This window comes from Ranitomeya imitator, chromosome 6 (genome assembly GCF_032444005.1).
Source record: "Ranitomeya imitator isolate aRanImi1 chromosome 6, aRanImi1.pri, whole genome shotgun sequence".
Taxonomy (NCBI): Eukaryota; Metazoa; Chordata; class Amphibia; order Anura; family Dendrobatidae; genus Ranitomeya; species Ranitomeya imitator.
In genome coordinates, this window is record NC_091287.1 from 74,842,424 (window position 1) to 74,861,492 (window position 19,069).

At 47.0% G+C, this 19,069-nt stretch overlaps 1 protein-coding gene across 1 annotated transcript; it reads left to right on the forward strand.

The window, feature by feature from the left end:
* Positions 1-561: 561 nt before the first annotated feature.
* EXOG (exo/endonuclease G) lies at positions 562-18,256 on the forward strand. Its single transcript, XM_069729775.1, has 6 exons — positions 562-777; positions 5,255-5,404; positions 10,411-10,550; positions 10,972-11,048; positions 13,198-13,312; positions 14,727-18,256. Exons 1-6 carry the CDS (start codon positions 642-644, stop codon positions 15,183-15,185), a joined length of 1,077 nt encoding a protein of 358 aa, XP_069585876.1. The 5' UTR covers positions 562-641; the 3' UTR covers positions 15,186-18,256.
* The last annotated feature ends 813 nt before the right edge of the window (positions 18,257-19,069 follow it).

Below are 19,069 nucleotides of genomic sequence, written 5' to 3' on the forward strand. Positions count from 1 at the left end.
GATCGCCATCTGTAGAATCGGTCATCAATATTAGCTCAGGGGGTATCTACATCCATGCCCATCAGCTATATGAAGACCCCGCAGCTCCACGGAGAGTGCAGCGTCCTCATCATTATCTACGAGACCCCGCTATGTAGGTAAAGTAGCGGCAACAAAGAGCAATAAATAGGAGCAGCTGTGACTGCGTGTTATACAGTCGTGTTACACCAACCTCACTTCTTACAGCCTGCAAGTGCACAGAGATATCACACATTCAGCACACAAGTGGCCTGTGCTCCTTCAATGCCAGGGCTGGATAATAAATAGCACTAGTCAGGCCCTGCTTACACGTATGCCTGACTCCTGCCCCTGTAAACGCTGCACACTTTGTTATTGATGATGCAGTGAAAACCCAGAGGAGAATTAAGAGATGATCCCAAATCACACCTCAAATCTGTGACCCCTAATGTCAGATCACCAGCACAGCAGCAATCAAATCCCGAGCCACTAGGTGGCGCCCGTCTACATGCTCTTTATTTACTCGCAACGAAGAATTCTGGCCACTAGATGTCACTGGCAGCACGCCTTGGGTTCTAAATCGAGTGCTGTGCTGTTCGCGGCCAGCAGGTGGCGGCTCCGATTCATTCGTCTTTTTCTGCTAGATGAAGATGTCTGGTCGTATTTCCTCCAGGATTGTAAACCGCCGCTTTTTGGGGGGTTTCGTGCTGGGGGCTGCACTGAGCACATCGTCCTGCTTAGCCGCGCTGTATTTATATGACCGAAAAAGAGCCGAGCCAGGTGAGAAAGCCGCCCCCCAGCGGAGAGTGTGCGCCGTTACCCCTGTGGATGGAGGCCCTGTCACAGACACGTCACGTGTGCGGCTGCTGCTGCCTGCATCCGGGTCCCTGCTCTGTGCGCGCTCCTCGTGGCATCCGGAGACCTCAGCAGGCACGGAAGGGTTAACACCGAAACTGCAGCCACACTGTGTCAGGGCGAAGTCACGTGTCCGCGCTCACGCGTGGGAGTGACCGATCCGGGCAGGCTACAGGCTCTCACCCTCTGCCTTCCTGGAGGGACCCCTTCTGTCAGGAAGACCCTCTTGTCTGAAACTCCTTTAAGGAGCAGAGGGGCCGTCTGGGCGCTGATATGTGTCAGGTTTTAGAACAGAAGGAAAAAAGCGCAACATCACAGCTTAGGCTACTTTCACACTCGCGTTTTCTGCAATCCATCACAATGCGTCGTTTTGCAGAAAAAACGCATCCTGCAAAAGTGCTTGCAGGATGCGTTTTTTCCCCATAGACTTGCATTGACGACGCATTTGCGATGGATTGCCACACGTCGCATCCGTCGAGCGATGGATGCGTCGTGCTTTTGCGGATCATCGGGAGAAAAAAACGCTACATGTAACGTTTTTTGCTCCTGACAGACCGCTTTTTCCGACCGCGCATGCGCGGCTGGAACTCCGCCCCCACCTCCCCTCACCTTACAATGGGGCAGCGGATGCGCCGGAGAAATGCATCCGCTGCCTCCATTGTGCAATGCGCTAAACGCTAGCGTCGGAATCTCTCCCGACGCATTGCGACGGGGAGATTCCGACGCTAGTGTGAAAGAAGCCTTAAGGCCCCTTCACATTTAGCGACGCTGCAGCGATACCGACAACGATCCGAATCGCTGCAGCGTCGCTGTTTGGTCGCTGGAGAGCTGTCACACAGACCGCTCTCCAGTGACCAACGATGCCGGTAACCAGGGTAAACATCGGGTAACTAAGCGCAGGGCCGCGCTTAGTAACCCGATGTTTACCCTGGTTACCATGCTAAAAGTAAAAAAAAACAAACAGTACATACTTACCTACAGCTGTCTGTCCTCCAGCGCTGCGCTCTGCTTCTCTGCTCTCCTCCTGTACTGTCTGGGAGCCGGAAAGCAGAGCGGTGACGTCACCGCTCTGCTTTCCGGCTCACAGCCAGTACAGGAGGAGTGCAGAGCGCAGCGCTGGAGGACAGACAGCTGTAGGTAAGTATATACTGTTTGTTTTTTTTTACTTTTAGCATGGTAACCAGGGTAAACATCGGGTTACTAAGCGCGGCCCTGCGCTTAGTTACCCGATGTTTACCCTGGTTACCAGTGAAGACATCGCTGGATCGGTGTCACACACGCCGATCCAGCGATGTCTCCAGGGAGTCCAGCGACGAAATAAAGTTCTGGACTTTATTCAGCGACCAACGATCTCCCAGCAGGGGCCTGATCGTTGGTCGCTGTCACACATAACGATTTCATTAACGATATCGTTGCTACGTCACAAATAGCAACGATATCATTAACAATATCGTTATGTGTGAAGGTACCTTTAGACTCAGTGATGAGTGAGCGTGAGGGGATAAGGTGTTATCTGAGCATGCTCGAGTGCTTATAGTGTCTTCTGCATGCCCGGGTAAAATGTTATCTGGGCATTCTCGAGTGTTAATAGTGTCTTCGGCGCGCTCGAATACTATGTTCCAGTCTCTGCATGTCTCGTGGCTGATCGACAGCAGCAACACATCCAGGGATTGTCTGTAAGTCAGTCCTTACATGTGTTACACCTGTCAATCAGCCAGGAGACATGCAGCCGTAGGAACTGGAACATAGTATTCAAGCACGCCGAAGACACTATTAACACTCGAGCATGCCCAGATAACACCTTATCCCAGCACGCTCACTCATAACTACTTAGTATTTAAAATGTTCTAAAGTCTGACACGTAACAGGACCCCATAATAATCGCTGGGGTCCCTCTGCCTCCATTTATATCAGATAAGGAACAGGTCAAGTTTGTTTTTTTTATCAGAAGTTGTCATCTGATTTGTGTTGCACAACCCCCGGGCGGCTGGGACCACAGCTGGGTCAGGTGTACTCTCTGAAATGATAAAGGTCCGGCGGGGACCATAGCCGGGTCAGGTGTACTCTCTGAAATGATAAAGGACCGTTGGGGACCACAGCGAGGTCAGGTGTACTCTCTGAAATGATAAAGGTCCGGCGGGGACCACAGCTGGGTCAGGTGTACTCTCTGAAACGATAAAGGTCCGGCGGGGACCACAGCCAGGTCAGGTGTACTCTCTGAAATGATAAAGGACCGTTGGGGACCACAGCCGGGTCAGGTGTACTCTCTGAAATGATAAAGGACCGTTGGGGACCACAGCCAGGTCAGGTGTACTCTCTGAAATGATAAAGGTCCGGCGGGGACCACAGCCAGGTCAGGTGTACTCTCTGAAATGATAAAGGACCGTTGGGGACCACAGCCAGGTCAGGTGTACTCTCTGAATCTCTGAAATGATAAAGGACCGTTGGGGACCACAGCCAGGTCAGGTGTACTCTCTGAAATGATAAAGGACCGTTGGGGACCACAGCCAGGTCAGGTGTACTCTCTGAAATGATAAAGGACCGTTGGGGACCACAGCCAGGTCAGGTGTACTCTCTGAAATGATAAAGGTCCGGCGGGGACCACAGCTGGGTCAGGTGTACTCTCTGAAATGATAAAGGACCGTTGGGGACCACAGCCGGGTCAGGTGTACTCTCTGAAACGATAAAGGACCGGCTGGGACCACAGCCAGGTCAGGTGTACTCTGAAACGATAAAGTGTCGGCACTCACGGTTTCTGGGGCTCTCGTGCCTGTGTCGTTCCCGCGGTGTCGGCACTCACGGTCCTGGGGCTCTCGTGCTTGTGTCGTTCCCACGGTGTCGGCCTTCACGGTCCTGGGGCTCTCGTACCTGTGTCGTTCCCACAGTGTCGGCACTCACTGTCCTGGAGCTCTTGTGCCTTTGTCGTTCCCGCGGTGTCGGCACTCACGGTTCTGGGGCTCTCGTGCTTGTGTCGTTCCCACGGTGTCGGCCTCCACGGTCCTGGGGCTCTCGTGCCTGTGTCGTTCCCACAGTGTCGGCACCCACTGTCCTGGGGCTCTCGTGCCTGTGTTGTTCCCACGGTGTCGGCACTCGCTGTCCTGGGGCTCTCGTGCCTGTGTCGTTCCCACGGTGTCGGCACTCGCTGTCCTGGGGCTCTCGTGCCTGTGCCGTTCCCACGGTGTCGGCACTCGCTGTCCTGGGGCTCTCGTGCCTGTGTCGTTCCCACGGTGTCAGCACTCACTGTCCTGGGGCTCTCGTGCCTGTGTCGTTCCCACAGTGTCAGCACTCACGGTCCTGGGGCTCTCGTGCCTGTGTCGTTCCCACGGTATCGGCACTCACGGTCCTGGGGCTCTCGTGCCTGTGTCGTTCCTACGGTGTCGGCACTCACGGTCCTGGGGCTCTCGTGCCTGTGTCGTTCCCACAGTGTCAGCACTCACGGTCCTGGGGCTCTCGTGCCTGTGTCGTTCCCACGGTATCGGCACTCACGGTCCTGGGGCTCTCGTGCCTGTGTCGTTCCTACGGTGTCGGCACTCACGGTCCTGGGGCTCTCGTGCCTGTGTCGTTCCTACGGTGTCGGCACTCGCTGTCCTGGGGCTCTCGTGCCTGTGTCGTTCCCACGGTATCAGCACTCGCTGTCCTGGGGCTCTCGTGCCTGTGTCGTTCCCACAGTGTCGGCACTCACGGTCCTGGGGCTCTCGTGCCTGTGTCGTTCCTACGGTGTCGGCACTCGCTGTCCTGAGGTTTTCGTGCGATGTGACATGTGACCTCGGCGCCCAATCAGCACTGACATCAGTGTTCCCGCCTTCGTACGAATTGTACATGTAAAGGAAGTCCGGGCTGCGGCTGATCTCTGACTTCCTTTTTATGCTCAATTAGTGCGGAGACAGTGATGCCACCGCTGATTGGGTGCCGAGGTCACGTGTCACCACACCGCCCAAGAGCCCCAGGACCGCAAGTGCCGACACCACTGGAATGATGCCGGCACGGGAGGCGAGTATAAGCTTTTTTTATCTTATTGGGGTGAAGCGTGGGGTATGAGAAGGGGTGTGCTAGTAGTGGATAACTTCTTTAAATGAAATGTGGCATTACTGGTGTGAGACATGTGATGACTGACAGTCTGCTCTCCTGATCCACAAGTCTCACACTGGTAATGCTCCTTTCATTTACAGTAGTCTCTGGAGGCAGATTGTCAGGGAGATCTATGTCCGGCCCATAGATCTTAACAGCTCATTTATATATTAAGACAAATGTAGATTTCCAGGTAATAAGACATCAGATTGAAGATGTCATGGTATCATTTTATTCATTTTTTTCTTTTTACCTGCATGACCATATAGATGGCTTAGGAGGGTTGATCCTATTGAACCAGATATAATGTTAATATTAACCTTTTTATTCCCAGAACCAGTACAGAAGTCTCCATTGGAGGAGTTTGGATTCCCGCAGAGTGGAGAGGAGGTCAGGCAATATATTGGTCATGCTTTATCTTATGATCAAGCAAAGAAGACCCCACGTTGGGTCATTGAGCATCTTACAAAAGAGAAAATAGTTGGTGAGTGAAAGGGGTATTCATTCCATTACCTAAATTCATGGCTTGTCACTAAAGGTACCTTCAGACATAACGATTTTGTTAACGATATCGTTGCAATGTCACGCTTTGTGTGACGTAGCAACGATCCCGCTAACGATCTCGTTATGTGTGACAGCGACCAACGATCAGGCCCTTGCTGGGAGATCGTTGGTTGCTGGGAATGATCAGGACCTTTTTTTGGTCACTGATCACCCGCTGTCATCGCTGGATCGGCGTGTGTGACGCCAATCCAGCGACGTGTTCACTTGTAACCAGGGTAAATATCGGGTTACTAAGTGCAGGGCTGCGCTTAGTAACCCGATATTTACCCTGGTTACCATTGTAAATGTTAAAAAAAACACTACATACTCACATTCCGATGTCTGTCACGTCTCCTGGCGTCAGCTTCCCTGCACTGACTGTCAGCGCCGGCCGTAAAGCAGAGCACAGCGGTGACGTCAAGCTTGACAAAGGTCTTCGGACCGAAACGTTGCCGCAGGAGGCAGAATAAATAAGTGAGCTGCTTTTCACTATCTGGTGTGGCGCTGTCCTTTTCTTCAGTTTGGATTAGGATTCTCTTCATGTCACCCGTGCATTGTGGGGCAATAGGAGAACATAAAGCAAGGTCTCATCATCTTAATAGGTGAAAATTGTATTTGTCAAAACAAGCAACTTTGCAATTTACTTCTTAAATATCCTTTCTGTTCTCAAAATCTGAGGGATTTTAATGCTATTTACTGATCACTGCCAAGATACAAGCTGGTCTATTAGGTGGCTGGTCTCCTAGGTGAGGAGCACAGTGGGCAGCACGGTGGCTCATTGGTTAGCACTGTTGCTTTGCAACGCTGGGACCCAGGGTTCAAATCCCACCAAGGAATACATATGCAAGGAGACTGTATGTTCTCCCCATGTTTGCCTGGGTTTCCTCTGGGTTCTCCGGTTTCCTCCCACACTCCAAAGACATACTGATAGGGAATGTAGGTTGTGAGCCCCAATGGGGACAGTGATAATGATGTGTGTAAAGCGCTGTGGAATTAATGGCGTTATTTAAGCAAAAGCATAATAATAATTAGTAATAATTGTTTACAAGCTCTTGGCTATACAGGATGTAAACGCTGGCCAGATTGCGACTCCAAAGCTGCAGAGCAAGAGCTGCCTCATATAACAGCATAATGCCCACTCAGTTCTGGTGACCGGTGTAAACATGCTGCTGCCTTTCCTAGTGTAACACCCTAGGTAACCGGTTGTTACAGTGATGTTGCCTTCTCTTCGAGGAGAGTGATGTCATGTCTGGAGGCAAGGAGGATTCCCTTTAACAGATAATACACCTACATGCAACACATTCTGAATCCAGGCCAGTAGGGGTAGCTCTGAACCCGGATTCAGGGGAGCTCCCCAAGATATATATATTCTGGTCAGGAGGAGGAGTTAGTGAGTTGTTAAGAGGATTTGGAGGAGAGAGGAGTGTGAGCAGAGAGTGGGGCCATGTAGCCACATGTGTGCTGCAGCTCCAGGATAGAAGAGAACCAGACGGGTTGCAATGATAGCAAGTGTCTGAGGGGAGAAGCAAAGGAGACTCAGGGAGTTCGGAGGGGAACTGTGACCAGTCACCCTCTGAGCTGAAGCGCAGGAACCGGGCATCGGGAGCCCGTGGCTGTGTCGTACTTCAGGTCCCACAGCAGAACCGGAAGGACAGAAGATTGTAAGTCGTCTGTCCGCACCCACACCCGAAGGTGCAGCAGTACACAGAGAACCCGGGTCATGAGAAAGACCCTGTAAAAAGGCTTGCACTTCCCACCATACAGGTTACTGTCCCAGGACAGGAGATGGAGGACCTTGTAAGGGTGCCACAGGCAGCAAGGACCTCACAAAAAAGTGCTAGAAGGAAGGCTTACAGACCTCACCTGGGAGAGAGATCCACCATTGCCTCCAGGCCGACCGGACCACACCAACACCTGTTGCTGGTACCCTGGACTGTGGCTTACTACAACCAGTAAACCAGGTAAAGAAACTGTAACCCTGTGTCCTCCGTTTATTTCCGGCACCACACCATCCTTGCCCAAACACACCGGGAGCCCTGGGGACCCAGCTTCACCTCTGGGGAGCGTGCTATGGACCTGATGGTTAAACTCACACAGGACAAGCTCTGGGAAGTGGGAGCTCTGCTGACCGCAACCCCTAATCCTATCACACAACTAGAAATAGCCGTGGAGCGTACCTAACTCTACCTAGACGCCTCTTCACAGCCTAAGAGCTAACTAGCCCTAGAGATAGAAAATAAAGCCTACCTTGCCTCAGAGAAATTCCCCAAAGGAAAAGGCAGCCCCCCACATATATTGACTGTGAGTAAAGATGAAAGTCACAAACACAGAAATGAAACAGGTTTCAGCAAAGGAAGGCCAGACTTACTAAACAGACTGAGGATAGGAAAGGTATTTTTGCGGTCAGCACAAAAAACTACAAAAAGACCACGCAGAGTGTGCAAAAAGACCTCCGCACCGACTCACGGTGCCGAGGTGCCACTCTGCATCCCAGAGTTTCCAGCTAGCAAGGCAAAATCATGATAGCAAGCTGGACAAGGAAACGATGAACAAATAATTAACTAGCAGGGACTTAGCTTCTGCTGGAGTAGACAGGTCACCAGAAAGATCCAAGAGCGAACTGAACCAGTACAAGAACATTGACAGCTGGCATGGAGTAACGATCAGAGTGGAGTTAAATAGAGCAGCCAGTCTAAGACTAAACTAGGTCACCTGTGGAAGGAACCTCAGAACCAGCAGCTCCACTCACAGCCACCAGAGGGAGTCCATGGACAGAACTCGCCGAAGTACCATTCATGACCACAGGAGGGAGTTCGATAACAGAATTCACAACAGGAGCGATACCATCTTTGTTGCAGTACTATCACCCCCAAAGGACCCCTTTAAGCAGCATCGGTCACCCTTGACCGAGTACCACAGGTGGCATCACAAACTTTTATTACTTTACAAATCTCTTTAAAGACTATCCCTTTTACTTGGGCGCCCAGGGCCATGGACCAGGTCGCTGCCACCGTGACTACCCCTTTAATAACAACCGGACCCGGTACCGAGTACCCCATAGCCCTGGCGGGCGTTCCACTATTATCCGACTTCCTGCTCGCCGGGAGATGTGCACTCCTGAAGACGGAGAGTGGGACAACCCCCTTTATTTAGCACTGAATTCCCTCTGTTCTCAGGAATGGTGGGGTTCCCAGAGGTCTAAAAATATGCCAGGACTTATAGGGTCACAATTATCCATTTTTAGTGCTTTTACTCATCTCATTTTTGGTGTATTTAGTATTTTTTTATGACAATTCACCACTTAGGCCAGACACATTGTTGTAGTGAATTTTTTTTTTATTCCCATGCAAAAAAAGTTTTCAATCCTATTCTATTTGTTTCTGATTTGACTCAGTTTTCACTTACTGACTTCAATGTTGGGAAAACTGTAGCATTAAACGTTTGTCTAGAGCGGTTACATTACAGAGCGCCTTTCACCAGTCTGAGGCTGCCCTTTTTATTTAGGAGAACAACGGGCAGCTTTCAACTGAGGTGTTTTTTTTTTTTTTTTTTTTTTTAAATTTTAAACAACCTAATATCAAAAATGCCAAAAAAGTTTCCCTAATACCAACCTAAAAGAGCCGACTTTGTAGCATAAGTCAGGTTCTAACTTGCGTGTTGTTGGATCCTGGCATGCAGAATCCCACAGGGTGAGACCTCGTGAGGTGTCGTGAAATCTCACGTTGGATCCAAACCAGTGCTGCCCCCTCCGGTACGTAGCACTTACCAGTCAGTGACCTCATTAGAGCGGTTAGTAAATGATGTGTCTGCTCTGGTTGAGATCACGGCATCGCACTTTACTATTCAATGCTTAGTAATGGAGTAGGGACGAATCCACGAGCAACAAATGCCGGATCTGTCGGTGGATCCATTATGGATTTGTTGTGGATTTGTGACCAAATCCGCAGTGGAAATGATCAGCAAGGTGTGAACCTGGCCTATATATTTGGTTTTTTTTTTACTGTCATAGTCCCTGTGTTCCAAACTGTTCTCCTCAATCTTCAAAACGTCTGTCAGCAGTATCTGTCCCTCCATGTCGGGAAAGGGCAGGGGAGCAGAAGGAAGCTGGATCTACAAACTTGTGAGGTATTGATGGACCTCAGCAGAGAGATGGGATAAGACCTAACATGCAGATTAGTCACACAATATCTGGCTGTACGAGATCTAAGGCCGGACCGACCGCAGGTCTAATGGCCGAACTCAACAGTTTCCTAGACATATGAGGCTTTTGAGTTTGGGTCAGAAGACCTGCTGCTTGTCCTGGCATGGTGGTCCGTACTCGGACCGTGAATGTTGGATGCGAGCACATCGGATGCTATATGCTAATGACCCTCAGCTCCTGCTTTGGTGCGAGCGTGATCCGAGTGTCAGTGCTCTGTGCTCCGATCCTCTTACACGTAGAAATTGGAGCACAACTGCGTAGGAGACAAAGTAGTTGCTTCATCTCCTCTGCTGCCAACATCGGCGGGAATCGCACTGCACTCGGATGACGTCCGAGTGCAGTGCGACGTTTCACACGCACCTATAGACTTATGTGGGTGTGTGCAATCCGAATTTGCCATGCAATCGCAGCAGGCTGCCATTTTGTTTTTCCTGTTCCATCGCGATCCGATCGGCACTGGATAAAAAAAATGCCATTGATAATGAAGCATAGGATTAAATTTAGTACGAATGCAATCCGATTTTTTTTAAATTGCATTCATTGGATTGTATTTGCTCGATTGGATCGCAAGTGGGAGCGAGCCCTAATGGTCATATACAGCTGCCAATGGATAGATTTAAAGGGTCCCTCTTGGGACTGTAAACAGCAGGAAGGCTCAGTATAAATATAGATGCCCCCTAATTCAGGGTGTGTTGTGCTTTGTTTTGTATGTCTAGGCTTAGCACTTTTTTTTATCTTTTCCTTAGGCATTGCTGACCGGAAACACTGCCGATTTAAACCGGATCCAAACATTCCACAATTATTTAGTGCCAGCAATGAAGACTATTTACGTAGCGGGTGGTCCCGGGGTCACATGGCGCCAGCGGGGGACAGTAAATATTCTACAGTAAGAATCTGTTTTCTGCTTATCTGAAAAAGAAAATCTCTAAAAATGATTTTTTTCCTTTTATCTTTGTAGTTGCATAAAAATGTGGAATATATAAAGTTCATTACCATGACTTGTCATAAAGCTTCAGGGTATGTGCACACGTTATGTGGTGCAGAAATTTCTGTATCATTTTGGTATCTCTTGGCAGGAAAAATAGCGTGTAATTGATGTGTTTTTGCCCTATTTTTTTAGTGCAGATTTTTTTCCCATTCATTAGTATGAGCGAAATCTGTATCAAATCTAAAGTAACAAATAAGTGTGCTGAGACTTCATGATTCTCATTCACTTTATGACAAATCTGTGCAGAAAAAATAGCAGCAAATCTGCAGCGTGTGCACAGGCCCTTGCTGTTTCTACTAATCCCTTTTTACGTCTACAGGAGGCCATGGCGGAAACATTTTATCTGTCAAACATTGTGCCCCAAAACTATGAAAACAACGCCGGCTTCTGGAATCGGTAAGGTCCGTGGTCAACAGGGATTTACTTTATTGTAAATGCAGATACAGTCCTGCCTCAAGATACAAAGATCAAAGGGGTTGTTAACAGCAAAAATCACCTCCCAGACTAGTCATCTCAGTGATTTTTGGCGCTGTCTTCCAGCGGTTATGTGACATAACAATCGGCTCCAGCCTTCACCGTGGCATCAGATAAAATGGTTTCATCTGACTGAAGGCTGCAGCTGATCACTCTGATTGTCTGCAACGCTCCTGTCACAACAATGTCATCTGTCAAAATACTCAGGGTTATTCCAGCTATTTTTAGTTAAATAGTCTCCATCCAAGAAGTGTCTGTAAATATATATAAATATAATTTTTTGTAAAAAAAAAAAAAAATCTTTGGCATTTAACAAGGGGCTGTTCAGTAATGGAGAACCCTTTTAACATTTAGTGGTCTTCCTGGATTACTGCAACTTGAACCCAGATTGAGCCTTCAATGTCACTGATGGGCATGGCTGCCTTACAGAACCTTCCTACATTATGGTAAAGCATGGCACTGTTCTCTTTACTTGTCCCAGGATGAGACGTTTTATTTTTCTGGTGCCCTATGTACTGTACAGGATCCTGAAGAAGCTCCTGTCCCCTTCAGAGAAAGTGATTTTCAGCTTTCTGTGAATTGTGGACTGTATGTAAGAACTTGTCTTAAAAAATCATAGACCGCCTAGACCCGAAGCATCCACCAGAAGCTCCCATGCAATGACTGACACAACAACTGTCAACTTGAAACTCTTTAATTTTCTTTTAACATCAGTACACAAAACTTAGTTTTCTTTTTCGCCAGGGGTCGGTCACAGCTTTAAACATACCGCCCAAGGGGCCTATAAACTTGCCATGAAGCACTTTGTCCCCTGGGGGCAAAATTGCTATCGAAAGGATACTTGGCACCATCAACCCGCCGTGGCTTTTAACTTGTGCAAACACACGAAAACGAGGGTGGGAGAACCTGCTCTGGATCTCAGATGATGAGAGACACCGGAAGCCAGGTTGCTGCAGCTTTATAAGGAGGGGGAGGGTCCCATACTGGGAGAGGGGAGCACACCACACACACACACACACACACACGTTAACCCCAGCATGACCAGAACGGGCCCGGCAGGTGCATCGGCAGATATAGTCGAAGTGCCCCACATACTGGTTATCCTAAATCCCAACTGTGCACTCACCGGCACATGGCTTTCTGGCTCCTGCTTACCGGAACCATTTTGCCCATATTATTTTGTTCCCTGCCACCGGAAATCCCATAAGAGTCTAATGCCGGTGGCAGGGAACAAAACAATATAGGCAGAATGGTTCCGGTAAGCAGGAGGCAGAATGGTTCCGGTAAGCAGGAGCCGGAGAGACATGTGCGGGCACATGCGCAGTTAGGTTTTAGGCTTGGCCTGCAGTAGTGCAGAGCAAAGTGCAGCTGCACGATCCGACAATGTTCCTGCTCAGGCGCGAGAGTTCATTCAGTTATGTGGATGACACAGGACGCGTCATCCACATCTATCAAAGCTGGAGGATGGCTTTTAGCAGGGGAGAGGAGGGACATGAGCTGCTGCAATGACACCTTAGACCAGATCGTCCGAATTTGTATTCCTCACTGGAGCACTTCAGAAGGTTTTTTTTGGGAGATATAAGGGGGAGTCAGGACATAATATACAACTGTAATGCAGCACAGGCGCTGAGGAAGGTTCCCCTCAGGCATCACTGTGCAGAGAGTACTACATTTTCAGGATCTGTGATGGTCCCATATTTCAGACTTCCACTGATCATGAAGTAACATGCCATCACTTCATGAGGTGGGAATGCCCCATTGAATCAATGCCATTATTCACCGTGATTTCGTGCTCAGTCCTGGATGGTAACATATTTGTATGGTGGCACCTCTCAGCTGGACTACTACATAACTAGGTCAGTTTCCTATTCACAAGTCTAGGAGAAGCGTATCTGGAGCTTCAGACACAGATATGCAGAAATATCTGCTCAGAATGACATAACCGAGGGCAGCTTGAGGCGGACATGTTCTCCAGAGACAGACATCAGCCAGGCCATTGCATGTAATGAGATCAGTCCTACAATGGCGTAATGGCGGCTCATTTCACTCATCACTTGAAATCTTTATCCAGGTTTGAAATGTATTGTCGAGACCTGACACAGAGATTCCATGATGTCTGGATTGTGAGCGGCCCTCTGCCGTTACCCGTGCAGAATGAGGATGGCAAGAAAAGTGTCAGTTATCAGGTGAGCCGCTGTTTACCACCACGTGTTCATGATGTGACTTCAGAGATGACCGGCCGGCCGCCGTGGTCCAGAAAACAATGAGCACCTCCAGTCTGGTTGGACTTTGCTTTCTACTCCTGCCTGATTGTGTTGAGAAGCGTTCAGTCGTGAAATGAAGTTCCTCTTATCGGCAGCCTCCAATCCACTTAATTTCTTAGTTGAGGGTGAAAGACACCGCACATTCTCATTAAGAGCTACCTATTTGCTCAGTAAGCAGGGTGAGATTATAATTTGATAAATTATAAATTCAGAATTTCAATGAGGAGCTATGGGCATAATATGCAATTAAAAGGCTTTGTGGGCAGCGAATGGCAGATTTTCAGCACCTCCATGGCATCATTGGCATCACGGGTGATTCTGAGCAAATATTCTTTGCCATTTTCTCATTTGTGATTTATTTAATAGATGACTTTTATTCCTAAATATCTAAGAACTTTATCCCTTTTTCACTTTGGACGACCCATTTTAGTAGAAGTGTCCCCTTAATATGTATAACCCTCAAAAACATACGCTGTATGGAAATCGTGTCGGTCCGGTCTGATGGACCTGGTTTTGGGCCTCTCCATCTCTTTCCCCGGCTGCTGCTCGCCGTTCTTCTTTAATTGACGTGGATGACTGCTCGATGCACATTGCCGGGCGAAATCTTGATGCGAGGTGTCATCCATGTCAATTAAAGGAGGAGGGTGGCGAGCAACCGCCGGGGGGAAAGGAATTGAGATACCAGAAACCACGGCCATCAGACTGGACCGACCCGATTTCCATACAACGCGGGAGAATGTAAAGGTTTTTTGGAGTATACAGGGGGTTATATAGGCATTTATGGAATGCAGCACAGGCACTGAATAAGATCATCGTTTCGGCTGTTATAGGACAACTGGTGCCCGGTTCCCTTACTGTTGCCACAGACCTGACATAGGCGTTGGATGACTAGGTTAGTAAGAATGAATACACCTAGTTGATGGCACTTTAACATATTTTTTTAGGGGTAAAACAATCTAATTTGTAAATAAAAAGATTTGCTGATTTTCTATTTATTACATTAATGCAGTCCCCTCTTCCTGGGACCCAATTGCCAGATAAACAAGCCACAATGAAATAAGTGGGCTGAAAATTTTAAGTATTGGGGGCAACTTGGTTCCCCAGGAATAGAGATGTACACCACAGCTGCTTTTTGCTATTTGATGGCATGTTAATATTCGTTTTCTAAATATTACAAGCCCCCAACGTTTAAACTGTAAAAGTGAAGATGGGTGGGATGTGTGAGGGGCGGCGTGGAAGTCTCAAGGTAGGTGCACAGAGGCCTGCTGCAATTTGTGGTGTTGCACTGCGATCTTCTTGGAGTAATGAAGATGTTCTTGCTCGTTCTTTATTTCAGGTTATTGGCAGTGATGATGTAGCCGTGCCCACACATCTGTACAAGGTGATCCTCGCCAGGAGGAAGCCCTCTGACGAGACTCTCGCTGGAGGAGCTTTTATTGTTCCCAACGTCCCCATCAGCTTTCAGCATCAGTTGCCAGAATTTCAGGTCCCTCTTGAGACACTTGAGAAATGGTCTGGTCTTGTGTTCTTCCCTCAAGTGGCCAAATCGAAAGAAGTGAAGAACATTTGTGAGGAGGACACCTGTAAGCTTATTGAACTAGAAGAGTTCAAACTCTACATTGCAGGACGGAGCATGAAGAATGCAAGAAGCCTCCAGAAAGTGGAGAAGATTATGTTGGAATTGCGTGAGGCCAATATAAAGCCGGACCAGTATCTGTTAGAACTTTATGAACAGAAGAAGAATGAACTGGAGTCCAGTGAGACCATTGCTGTACGAGCAGGAAGGAAAGGGTGACATGTCTTAGCTGCATGTTACAGGGCCCGTAATCAAAATGGAACCAAGTTCTATTTTTCTTTCCTCAGGAATCTGTAAAAGTGACCTTAAATAAGGGCAAATCTGTTTAAATTAGGACTTTTGTAAAGTACTTAAAAAAAAAAAGTGAGGGGAATAAAGCAAAAGACATTACATTTGTCATTATTCAGTGGGTCGGTCCGCCAGCCGGACCAAGAAGGCTTTCATCACTCGCTTCCGGACTCATGAAGGGGGAGAAATCTTGCTGCCGGCTGAGTATTCGCTTTGTGAAGCCACAACTATTGATACCGGGCCATTATTACCAACTCATCAGGGATTATTAGATTTTTTTTTATTCTCAAAGGGTGGAAATACATATATATTTAAATTATTGTCATCAGGATTTTGCTATGTAATCTGAAGACAGTATGAGGTAGGGGTTAAAATGGCTAATTCAGCGATGTGTCACTTATCCGGCTGTGTGCTGCTGTTTACTTATAATGAAGGTTTTATCATCAGGACTTTATCACTGCACAGACTGCAGCAGCAGGTCACACCAAGTTCTGTGATAAGCAGCTGACTGTCTATATACAGTATACATAGCTGTGATGTGGGCCGGGGCAGCTTTTCAGCTCTGCTACATACTGCATCTAAGAACTCTGATGGAGTCACATTTGCCACAGTAAACTAAGTGATACATCACTGGATTTGGTGTCTTTTCCTACAGATGCTATCAGATGAGGCAGCAAAAACCTGGTAACGGATTCCCTTTGATGATAGGTTTGCACCATGTTCATTATACATTATTCTTGTATTTGGCACATACCTCCAAATATGTCTGCCTACATTCTTATAAATTTCAAAAAACTGACCGTCACATCCAAACATAGACTAAGTGTGAACAGTGTGCTGCCTTATGTATTTGACTGTATACGAGTTGGTGACTCTAGGTTCAGTACCTGTTCACACTTAGTCTATGTTTGGATGTGATGGTCAGTTTTTTGAAATTTGTATTTACTAGCCTTCTGACTGAGCACTCCTCCGCCTCTTAGCCACAAGTGTTTTAATCGCAGCAAGTCCCATACCCCTCCACAGAGAGAGGAAATTTAGTCTAAGAAGAGGTTTCACATGTACCCATTCAGATGACATTTGTTCTCGGCGAGGAAAGGAAAGTTTAGGACCTGGTATACGAGAGATGCCTTAATGTGGCTACCAGGTACATATGAATTGGCCAATTTATGCGCTAAACGCTCTCATTTTTTCATATTTCTAGTGCAGTAATGCAGTTCAATTTTCATGTTTGCATGTTTTAGCGCTGCAGTGTGCTGCCTTATTTATTTGACTGCCTACATTCTTATGACTTATCCATAGGACCCTCTTCATGTAATGGAGACCAACCAGAGCGTAATTTGATGTACTTTGGGCCAGTATATACTGTGGGGAATATAAGTATTTGATACATGGCCGATTTTGCAAGTTTTCCCATCTACAGACAATGGAGAGGTCTGTAATTTTTATTGTAGGTACACTTCAACTGTGAGACACAAAATCTTTAAAAAAAAAAAAAAAAACAGAAAATCACATTGTATGATTTTTACATAATTGGTTTGGATTTTATGGCATGAAATAAGTATTTAATACAATAGAAAAATAGAACTTAATATTTGGCACAGAAACCTTTGATTGCATTTACAAAGGTCAGACGTTTCCTGTAGCTCTTGGCCAAATTTGTACACACTGCAACAAGGATTTTGGCCCACTCCTCCATACAGATCTTCTCCAGATCTTTCAGGTTTTGGGACTGTAGCTAAGCATCATTGAGTTTCAGCTCCCTCCAAAGATTTTCTATTGGGTTCAGGTCTGGAGACTGGCTAGGTCAGTCCAGGACCTTGAAATGCTTCTTATGGAGCCACTCCTTAGTGGCCCTGGCTGTGTGTTTCAGGTCATTGTCATGCCGGAAGACCCAGTCACGACCCATCTTCAATGCTTTTACTGAGCGAAGGATTTTTGTTGCCAAATCTCACAATACATGACCCCATCCATCCTCCCTTCAATACGGTGCAGTCGTCCTGTCTCCTTCGGAGAAAAGCACCCCGAAATATGATGTTTCTCCCACCATGATTCACAGTTGGGATGGTGTTTTGGGGGTTGTACTCATCCTACTTCATTCTGCAAACACAGCGAGTGGAGTTGATAACAAAAATTTCGATTTTAGTCTCATCTGACCACCTGACCTTTTCCCATGCCTCCTTTGGATCATCCAGATGGTCATTGGCGAACTTCAAATGTGCCTCAGCATGAGCTGGTGTGAGCAGGGGGAGCTTGTGTGCCCCGCAGAATTTTTATCCATGACGGTGTAGTGTGTTACTAATGGTAATGTTTGAGACAGCTCTCTTCAGGTAATTGACCAGGTCCTCATGTGTAGGTCAGGAATCGGCTCAGAACTTTCTCAGAAACACCCTTACCTCATGAGGAGAGATCCTGCATAGAGCCCCAGACCGAGGAAGACTGACAGTTTTTTGTTTCTTCCATCTTCTTAATAAAAAACTAACAGGTCTGTGTGAGAATTCTTTCTTGTTGGTAGCTCATCAAATATTTATTTCACGCAATAAAATGCAAATTAATTATGTAAAAATCATACAGTGTGATTTTTTTTGTTTTTTACTTTTAGATTCTGTCTCTCACAGTTGGTGTACCTACGATAAAAATTACAGACCTCTCCGTTCTTCGTATGTGGGAAAACTTACAAAATCGGCAGTGTATCAAATACTTATTTTCCCCACTGTAGCAGCACACTTTTTTTTTCCGTGCAGAAAAGTGTATTCTGCTACCCATTTCAACACTGAGGAATTTTTGTGAAAAAAAACATAATGTGTGGTATATTATTTTATGTTTAGTTTTTTGGGTTTTTTTTTTACCTGAAATGTAGAGGAAAGACTTTTCTGGCCTTGCCAGTGATGGGTATTTTATCCTTTTTAGCCCCACTTTGGGTGAATGGGAGCTTTGTACTTTTACTTGCTGTATGTTCCAAGAGCTTTACCTAGGCTTATGTTGAACATGTTCATAAAGCAGACAAAACAAAGTGTGTGTATATATTATTGCTCATTATTATAGCCCCATTTATTCCATGGCGCTTTACATGTGAGGAGGGGTATACATAATAAAAACAGGTACAATAATCTTGAACAATACAAGTCACAACTGGTACAGGAGGAGTGAGGACCCTGCCTGCGAGGGCTCACAATCTACAAGGGATGGGTGAGGATACAGTAGGTGAGGGTAGAGCTGGTCGTGCAGTAGTTTGGTGGTTACTGCAGGTTGAAAATGTATAGTGTATGTATATATATGTATGTATATATATATGTATATATATATATGTGTATATATATATATATATATATACACACACACTATATAGTATGCGCACATTTACTTAAAAAATATATCAGTTGTATATACCGTATATACTCGAGTATAAGCCGACCCGAGTATAAGCCGACCCCCCTAGTTTTGCCACAAAAAACTGGGAAAACTTATTGACTCGAGTATAAGCCTAGGGTGGAAATGCAGCATTTACCGGTGAATTTCAAAAATAAAAATAGATCATTATTTCCCCATTGCTGTGCCATATAGTGCTCTGCACCGTTCATATTTCCCCATAGGTGTGAACCATATAGTGCTCTGCACCGTTCATTGTGCCCCCTAGCTGTGCCATATACGGTGCTCTGCACCGTTCATTGTGCCCCATAGATGTGCCATATACGGTGCTCTGCACCGTTCACTGTGCCCCATAGCTGTGCCATATACGGTGCTCTGCACCGTTCACTGTGCCCCATAGCTGTGCTGTGCCATATACGGTGCTCTGCACCGTTCACTGTGCCCCATAC